At 43.7% G+C, this 10000-nt stretch overlaps 1 protein-coding gene across 1 annotated transcript in view; it reads left to right on the plus strand.

Moving 5' to 3' along the window:
* The first annotated feature begins 7898 nt into the window (after positions 1 to 7898).
* Positions 7899 to 10000, plus strand: part of tnfaip8l3 (tumor necrosis factor, alpha-induced protein 8-like 3) — a 26882-nt gene continuing 24780 nt past the window's right edge. The window contains exon 1 of the mRNA XM_063004585.1: positions 7899 to 7963. Within this exon, the coding sequence (XP_062860655.1) occupies positions 7918 to 7963 (46 nt within the window). The 5' untranslated portion in view covers positions 7899 to 7917. The remainder of the gene's footprint in view (positions 7964 to 10000) is intronic.

A 10000-nucleotide genomic window follows, 5' to 3' on the forward strand; every position in this document is an offset into this window, starting at 1 on the left:
CTTGTTGGAGGACTCAGAAGACGAGAACAACCAGGAACTTCACTTTACCGGCAAAAGCTTCATTCAGACTGAGCTCATCCAAACACGATCCAGGACACGGAACGGAACGAATCCCAGAAGGAACCAGGATGGATTTGCATGATTTGTACCGAGGCTCGATGCTTCTCATGTGGATGTGTCCTAAGAAATGAAGTATTTGGACCCCTGAGCGCTCTCTCATTCCTGTGTAGCTTTACAATCAGACACTCTTTGGGAAACCTTTCTACAACCCCTGGCAAAAATTATGGAATCACCACTCTTGGAAGATGTTCTGTCAATTGTTTAATTTTGTAGAAAAAAAATTAATCACAGACATGCCACAAAACTATCATTTTTCAAAATGTCAACCTTCTGGCATTAAGAAACAATAAAAAAAAGAAACAAATATAATAGTTGTGGTCAGTCACAATTGCTTTTTTTAGATCAAGTAGAGGAAAAAAATATGGAATCACTCAAATCTGAGGAAAAAATTATGGAATCACTCTGTAATTTGCAGTTTAAAAACAAAACATCTGCAGCAGATTAGATTTGCTAATTATTCTTCAGTTTAAAAAGAGTGCTCACACCTCGGAGAGCTGTTGCACAAAGCAGATTGTCATGAATCAGGGTTCCAACACAAGATATGTCAGTTGAAACAAATGAGAGGATTATAAAACTCCTTCAAGAAGATAAATCATTGTGGAATGTCGCAAAAGATGTTGGTTGTTCCCAGTAAGCTGTGTTTAAAATCTGGACCAAGTACAAACAAAATGGGAAGGTTGTAAAAGGGAAGCATACTGGTAGACCAAGTAAGACATCAAAGCATCAAGATAGAAAACAAAGCAATATGTCTTGAAAACAGAAAATGCACAACAAAACAAATGAGAAACAAGTGGCCGGAAAGTGGAGTCAATGTCTGTGACTGAACTGTAAGAAATCACCTAAAAGAAATGGGATTTACATACAGAAAAGCCAAACAAAAGCCATCATTAACACCTAAAAAGAAAAGAACAAGGTTAAAGTAGGCTAAAGAAAAGCAATCGTGGACTGTGGGTGACTGGATAAAAGTGATCTTCAGTGATGAATCGCGAATCTGCATTGGGCAAGGTGATGATGCTGGAACTTTTGTTTGGTGTCTGTCAAATGAAATTTATGAAGATAACTGCCTAAAGAAAACATGTTAATTTCCACAGTTGTTGATGATATGGGCCTGCATGTCGGGTAAAGGCACAGGGGAGATGGTCTTCAATAAATGCCAAAGTCCACATTGAAATTTTGGATGCTTTTCTTATTCCATCAGTTGAAAGGATGTTTGGTGATGATGACTTCATTTTTCAAGATGATAATGCATCTTGCCATAGGGCAAAGGACGTGAAAACTTTCCTTCAAGAAAACATATAATGTCAATGGCATGGCCTGCAAATAGTCCGGATCTCAATCCATTTGAAAATCTCTGGTGGAAATTGAAGAAAATGGTCAATGACAAGGTTCCAACCTGCAAAGCTGATCTGGCAACAGCAATAAGAGACAGTTGAAGGCAGATTGATGAAGAATACTGTTTGTCATTAGTTAACTCCATGCCTCAGAGAGTTTAAACCATTATAAAAGCCAGAGGTGGTGCAACAAAGTAATAATGGTGCAGTGTTTTCTAATGATTCCATAATTTTTTCCTCAGATTTGAGTGATTCCATATTTTTTTCCTCTACTTGATCTAAAAAAAAGCAATTGTGACTGACCACAACTATTATATTTGTTTCTTTTTTTATTGTTTCTTAATGCCAGAGGGTTGACAGTTTGAGAAATGATAGTTTTGTGGCATGTCTGTGATTTATTTTTTTTCTACAAAATTAAACAATTGAAAGAACATCTTCCAAGAGTGGTGATTCCATAATTTTTGCCAGGGGTTGTACTTTTGAGACTTTGGAGTGTGTCTGCGTGTGGGAATTTGTGCCCATTCGGTCACTGCAGTCAAGCAGGTCGAGTCAGGCACCGATGGCTCGCAATTCAAGCAGTATTCATCCCCAAAGTGATGAGTCAGGTTGAGTTCAGGGCTCTGTGTACGTGAACCACGTCTTTATAGAGCCTGTTCAGGGGAAAGGGAACTTCCCTAAACTGTTCACTAGGTTAAAAGCATGTTATTTACCTTATAACACTTGTTAGCAGCGGATGTGGCACAGACGACTAATCATATTCATCATATTAATCATTAATTGTGCATGTAGATGTGAAGAAGATTTGAGAACATGAGGGTCAGAAAACTGCAGATAATCTTACAGAGCAAGATGATCACCAGTGAGCGAGAAGACGAGACGACCAGAACAGAACAAAGCTTTACTTCATCGAAGGACTTGTTGGAGGACTCAGAAGACGAGGACGATCATAAATAAGGGCGACGTGAGACCAGTGGAGAAAAAAATGTGACTGAAGCTTCATCCTGGTTCCCTCTGGGATTCGTTACGTCCCGTGTCCTGGATCATGTTTGATGTTCTGCTCTGGATCAGTTTGGGATTTGGACCGAGCGTCTGTACCTGGACGCAGATGAAGCCTCTCTTGTATATCACTTATCTACCCTCAGTAAACACAGCGTCCTGAACTCGGGTTCGACCTCCCGGGTTGTTTAGCGCCGCTCGCCGTGATCTTTCCATGTTTGTTCTTTAATCACGGCGTGTTTGTGCCGGCGGCTCGGACGTATTTTACCTCCAGGACAGTATTTATCTACAGTGATGCGCGGTTAGGATCGTACGTCTAAAATAATAATATAATAAAGGTCTGAGCGGCGTACGAGCGCCTCAACGCTCCATATCAGGTCATGTGGTCCTGAGGTCGGTGACGTATGGAGGTACGGAGCCTCGCTAGTGCTGCAGCCTGACGACTGAAGGTCTCTGCACCTTATAAAATTAGTTATATATTATTAATATATAATCAAATATACATTTATTTCTTTATTTTAATGCTTTGAATTGACACTCATACAGGATGATTACATTTACGGTATTTTATCCAAAGCGACTTACAGCACTGTACAGTACTTGTCTAGGCAATTGAGGATCCTTAAGGGCCTTGCTCAAGGGCCCAACACTGGCAACCTGTCAGTGGTGGGGCTCGAACCAGCGACCTTTCGAATACTAGACCAGTACCCTAACCACTAGACTACCACTGTCTTGGAAATATGAACAAAAAAACGTGCAGCCTAGTGGTTAAGGTGCTGGACTAGTAATCAGAAGGTTGCCAGTTCAAGCCCCACCACTGTCATGTTGCCACTGTTGGGCCCTTGAGCAAGGCCCTAACCTTCAATTGCTTAGACTGTATACTGGCACAGTCCTGTAAGTCACTCGGATAAAAGCATCTGCTAAATGCCACTAACACTAGTAATCAGAAGGTCAGAAGGCCCCACCCCCCAAGTTGCCACTACTGGGCCCCTGAGCAAGGCCCTTAATCCTCAATCACTCAAATTGTGTTCAGTCATACTTTACTGCATTTAGCAAACGCGACTTACAATGTAATCAGAAGGTTGCCAGTTCAAGCCCGACCACTGACAGATTGCTGCTGTTGGGCCCTTAAGCAAGGCCCTTTGGATATCCACTCGCTTTGGATAAAATGTAAATTAATTATAAAGGAAATTGTTACAGGGTGTTTGAATGGCGCAGCTGTAAAAAACACACCAGCTATGCTATCGGCCGGACGGGCATCCTCACGGGCACGCGATCGGCTGTGTCTGTAGGGGGAGGGACGGTTACTAAAACAGGGTTCCTTGTCGATGCTGTAAGTGCACCCTCTGGTGGACGGTCGAGGCGACTGCATGAAAAAAAACACCCTGGACATGGGCACAGGGCAAACGCACACACACACACCTATGGGGACTGTAGAATCATGGGGAGAACATGCAAACTCCACACAGAAAGATTAGAACCCAGGACCTTCTTGCTGTGAGGCGACAGTGCTACCCACCGAGCCACTGTGCTTCCTCCGTGAGCAATTTGTAACACCTATTATCATATAATACAGGTACTATTATATTTTTTAGATATCAGCACCGTCTTCTTTCTTTTTGAAATGTTTCTCATTGTTGGATCTGACAGCAGTGTCTTTTCTTTTTATGGTACAGTGCCGAGGTAATTTTAATCTCTCGTTTCTTTTCTCTATTGTCTTTAAGAGACGAATGAGACACTAATGAACTTCTTAAGAGCACTTTACCTTTAATCTGTCTCCCACACACACACACCAGTACACCAATCAGCCATAACATTAAAACCACCTCCTTGTTTCTACACTCACTGTCCATTTATCAGCTCCACTTACCATATAGAAGCACTTTGTAGTTCTACAATTACTGACTGTAGTCCATCTGTTTCTCTGCATGCTTTGTTACCCCCTTTCATGCTGTTCTTCAATGGTCAGGACCCCCACAGGACCACCACAGAGCAGGTATTATTTAGGTGGTGGATGATTCTCAGCACTAAACACCTCACTGTCACTGCTGGACTGAGAATAGTCCACCAACCAAAAATATCCAGCCAACAGCGCCCCATGGGCAGCGTCCTGTGACCACTGATGAAGGTCTAGAAGATGACCGACTCAAACAGCAGCAATAGATGAGCGATCGTCTCTGACTTTACATCTACAAGGTGGACCGACTAGGTAGGAGTGTCTAATAGAGTGGACAGTGAGTGGACACGGTGTTTTAAAACTTCAGCAGCGCTGCTGTGTCTGATCCACTCATACCAGCACAACACACACTAACACACCGCCACCATGTCAGTGTCACTGCAGTGCTGAGAATCATCCACCACCTAAATAATACCTGCTCTGTGGTGGTCCTGTGGGGGTCCTGACCACTGAAGAACAGGGTGAAAGGAGGCTAACAAAGCATGTAGAGAAACAGATGGACTACAGTCAGTAATTGTAGAACTACAAAGTGCTTCTATATGGTAAGTGGAGCTGATAAAATGGACAGTGAGTGTAGAAACAAGGAGAACTCATCAAATGTTTTAAATATCTCAAAATATATATAAATATAAATATATATAACAGCAACAAATATCACAGAAAATCTTTTTCAAAACTTTTGATAAACAGCTTGTGTCACATGACTTAATGGTGATCGCTGATTGGCCTAAAAAGTTACTAGGTTTTTCTATTGTTTTTCTGACTAGTTGGATGTGGTTACTTTATATTTCCTTTGTAAAATAGAGACTTTAAGAGAAAATTATGCAACTATTACATGTTAAATAGATTGGGAAGGACCTGGTGACTACAAATATGGTCTAAACTCAATTTTGAAAAAAAAAATGTAGACACTAGGTTTTGCCATTGAAGGCGAGACTCGCTCTGGGTTACGTAGATCATTTTGGTGCTGTTGTTGGAACACTTTCTTCCTCCGATGGTGCGTCTGGTCGTCTGTCTGAACCGCGGGGATCACAGCGGGGTCGGTACGGAGGCAGATGGGTCAGCTATGACCAGAGGCCGTGTGTGTGTGTGTGGTCATCTATCACATATCTCATCTCGCAGATGGTCGTGCCTTCGCCTGATGTCCTCTAGACGCGCCCGTTAACGACTCAATCTGCCACGGTTACGCTTTTACGCTCACATTATCAAAAAATCACCAAAACGACGAAAACGGGTGAAAGGTGCCGACAGTTTGGAAAAAAACAAGATCAGCATAAACACATGCTCATAAGTGTATGGACACACCTTCTAAAACAAGGTTTGAGGTTACAAACAGGCGTCTAAAATCCGAGTCCAAGTGTTCCAATCTTCTACCTTCAACCAAATACAAAAGCTTCATTCAGACTGAGCTCGTTCCGGCTGTGTTCTAATAAAGGTTACAGATCCCGAGGCTAAACTAGATGCAAATACACTGATCAGCCATAACATTAAAACCACCTCCTTGTTTCTACACTCACTGTCCATTTTAGAAGCACTTTGTAGTTGTACAATTACTGACTGTAGTCCATCTGTTTCTCTGCATGCTTTGTTACGCCCTTTCATGCTGTTCTTCAATGGTCAGGACCCCCACAGGACCACCACAGAGCAGGTATTATTTAGGTGGTGGATCATTCTCAGCACTGCAGTGACACTGACATGGTGGTGGTGTGTTAGTGTGTGTTGTGCTGGTATGAGTGGATCAGACACAGCAGCGCTGCTGGAGTTTTTAAATACCGTGTCCACTCACTGTCCACTCTATTAGACACGCCTACCTAGTTGGTCCACCTTGTAGATGTAAGTTCAGAGACGATCGCTCATCTATTGCTGCTGTTTGAGTCGGTCGTCTTCTAGACCTTCATCAGTGGTCACAGGGTGCTGCCCACGGGGCGCTGTTGGCTGGATGTTTTTGGTTGGTGGACTATCCTCAGTCCAGCAGTGACAGTTAGGTGTCTGATCCACTCATACCAGCACAACACACACTAACACACCACCACCATGTCAGTGTCACTGCAGTGCTGAGAATGATCCACCACCTAAATAATACCTGCTCTGTGGTGGTCCTGTGGGGGTCCTGACCATTGAAAAAAAGGGTGAAAGGAGGCTAACAAAGCATGTAGAGAAACAGATGGACTACAGTCAGTAATTGTAGAACTACAAAGTGCTTCTATATGGTAAGTGGAGCTGATAAAATGGACAGTGAGTGTAGAAACAAGAAGGTGGTTTTAATGTTATGACTGATCTGTGTATATATTTTGTGGACACTGCAACTGTGAGCACTTGACAGTCTTCAGGATCAGGTTGTGTTGTTAATAAAAGAAAAAGAGCCAGAACTGATGATGAAAAGAAGACGATCATCACTGAGCGAGTGGACGAGACGGCCAGAACAGAGAAAAGCTTTACTTCGGGCGTGTCATGAGGCGCCCACGTGACGACATTGAAGGACTCGTTGGAGGTCCAACAGGTCCACTGAAATCTAAACTTAAGATTTGGGTCGCATGATCAGGGGCGACACGAGACAGCAGACCCATCTGTCCAGACAACCATCACACAGGAATGATGGAATTGTGACAGATCTGTACTGATCAGAGATGTCGGGTTGCCGTCGTTCTGCCTCTCTCGTGCGAGCGCTCAGGTTTGTGAGAATTTGGCGAGAGCTCGTACGGCCGTGAGATGCTTTCTCATGCTTTTCTCCGTACAGCTGACGTGCTATTAATAATTTTGTTCGCAACACATTTTCAATACGTCTTCTGTTTCTCTGGGTGTGTGAGAGAGCAAAAGAGAGAGAGAGAGAGAGAGAGAGAGAGAGAGAGAGAGGGAGTGTGTGTGTGTGAGAGAGAGAGAGAGAGAAAAAAGATTTATTTTCTTTACCATTTTATCTTTATGTACATATTTGTTCTTTTTATTATTTATACATATACTATGTACTATACTATATACAGTATATGTTAGCTTTGACAATACAAATATGTGCATTTGTCATGTCAATAAAGCGAATTGAATTGAATTGAGAGAGAGAGAGAGAGAGAGAGAGAGAGAGAGAGAGAGAGAGAGAGAGAGAGAGAGAGAGAGAGAGAGAAGTGAGGGGAAATGGGAGGGATGAGGGAGGGACAGAGAGAAAGAGTGAGAGAGAAAGCGAGTGAGGGCTGTGAATGAAGCAGCAAGTCAGTATAAGAGAGCGAGAGCGAGAGTGTGCGTGAGAGAGCGCAAGTAAATGAGAAAGTGTGAGAACGAAACAGCCAGAACAAGAAGTGTGTGAACGTGTGAGAGAGTATAGAGAAGAGAAAGCAAGGAAGTGAGAAAGTCAGAGAGAGCGTGAGAGAGAGAGAGAGAGAGAGAGTCACGGAATAGCTGGCACTCTCAGCTGTGGTTTTATTCTGACCACGGAGAGCCGCCGTGATCCAGCCTGAGAAAAGTGAGAGAGCTTTTCACGCCGAGAGAGACGCGAGAGCTGCGAGGAGAGAGAGAGAGAGGAAGATGGACTCGGATTCGGGGGAGCTGAGTGAAGGAGAATTCTCACCAGGTATGAAAGAGCATTCTCTTCTTCTTCTTTCCGTTTTTATCTGGTTTCCTTAATGACTTGTTTCCTGTCGGCTTCTGAACGCGCTTCTGTGTGGATACACACACACACACACACACACACACACACACACACACACACACTCTGACTCTGACTCTCTGACTCTGACTGATGTGTGTGTATAAGTGTGTGTGTGTAAGTGCGTGTATATGTGTATGAGTGTGTGTATATACTGTATGTGTGTGTATAAGTGTGTGTGTGTGTGTGTGTGTGTGTGTGTGTGTGTGTGTAAGTGCATGTATATGTGTATATGAGTGTGTGTGTGTATATACTGTATGTGTGTATAAGTGTGTGTGTGTGTGTGTGTGTGTGTGTGTGTAAGTGCGTGTATATGTGTATATGAGTGTGTGTGTGTGTATATACTGTATGTGTGTGTATAAGTGTGTGTGTGTGTGTGTGTGTGTGTAAGTGCGTGTATATGTGTATATGAGTGTGTGTGTGTGTATATACTGTATGTGTGTGTATAAGTGTGTGTGTGTGTGTGTGTGTGTGTAAGTGCGTGTATATGTGTATATGAGTGTGTGTGTGTATATTTCTGCACCTTACTTGTATTTTTGCACCTTATTTACTTTTTAGGCACCTTATCGGCATTGCCAATTTTACGCTGCTAATGTACAACATGTCACTACCTCATAAACCATTGTACCATCTATTCACCATCATGTACTAACACTTGTCCTTAGTCCTGTCTTCTAATTACTTGTTTAGATTAGGGATAATTAGGAATATCTTTTGTAGTTATTTATTATAGGATTTTTTGTATTTATTGTTGTATTTGCACTGTTTTGTATTGTCTTGCACTTTTTGTACCGTGTTACACCGTGATCCTAGAGGAACGCTGTTTCGTTTCAATATGTACTTGTATGTAGCTGAAATGACAATAAAACCTCTCTGACTCTGACTGACACTCACACACGCACACACACACACACACACACGCATACACACACGCACGCACACGCACGCACGCACACACACACACACACACCTAACTTCAGCTGTTCATGCCTTTTTCGCTCTGTGTATCAGTGTGTATTTAAGGTGCATGTATATAAAACACACTGATACTGACTGACAACGTGACAACGAGGGCAGGTCCACCACTGTCCAGCGCTGTCCACTATTGCCCAGCAACGTCCAGCTCCGTTTAACACTGCACACCGTCATACACTATCGTCCACCACATCCACTACCAGCACCATGCAACACTGTCCACTACCGTCTGGCACCGTCCAGCACCATCCACTACTGCCCAGAAACGTCCAGCTCTGTCCAACACTGCCCACCATTGTATACTATTGCTCAGCATCGTTCACTACCACTCAGCACCATCCACCACCATCCACTACTGTCCAGCACCATACAACTCCGTCCACTACCGCCCAGCACTGTCCACTACCATACAGCACCATTCAACACCATCAAACACTGTCCACTACTGTGCAGCTCCGTTCACTACCACTCAGCACCGCCCACCACCATCCACGACTGTCCAGCACCTTCCAATGCCGTCCAACACCGTCCAGCACCATTCAACACTGTCCACTATCGTCCAGCACCGTCCACTACAATCCAGCAGTCCACTACCGTCCGACATCATTCAGCACTGTCCACTAACGTCCAACACCATTTAACACTGTCCACTACTGTGCAGCACCATTCACTACCACTCAGCACCATCCACTATTGCCAGCAACTTCCAGCTCTGTCCAACACTGCCCACCATTGTACACTATTGTTCAGCACCGTCCACTACCGCCCCGCACTGTCCGTCATTGTCCACTACTGCCCAGCAACGTCCAGCACTGTCCAATATCATACAGCACCTTCCACTACTGCCCAGCACCTTCCACTACCATCCACCACTGTCCACTACCATTTACTACAGTCCAGCATGGTTCACTATGATCCACCACCATTCACTATCGTCCAGCACCATTACACACTGTCCATTACCCACACTTTTCCCAGACACCCCTG

This window comes from Trichomycterus rosablanca, chromosome 11, assembly GCF_030014385.1.
Source record: "Trichomycterus rosablanca isolate fTriRos1 chromosome 11, fTriRos1.hap1, whole genome shotgun sequence".
In the NCBI taxonomy this organism is placed as follows: Eukaryota; Metazoa; Chordata; class Actinopteri; order Siluriformes; family Trichomycteridae; genus Trichomycterus; species Trichomycterus rosablanca.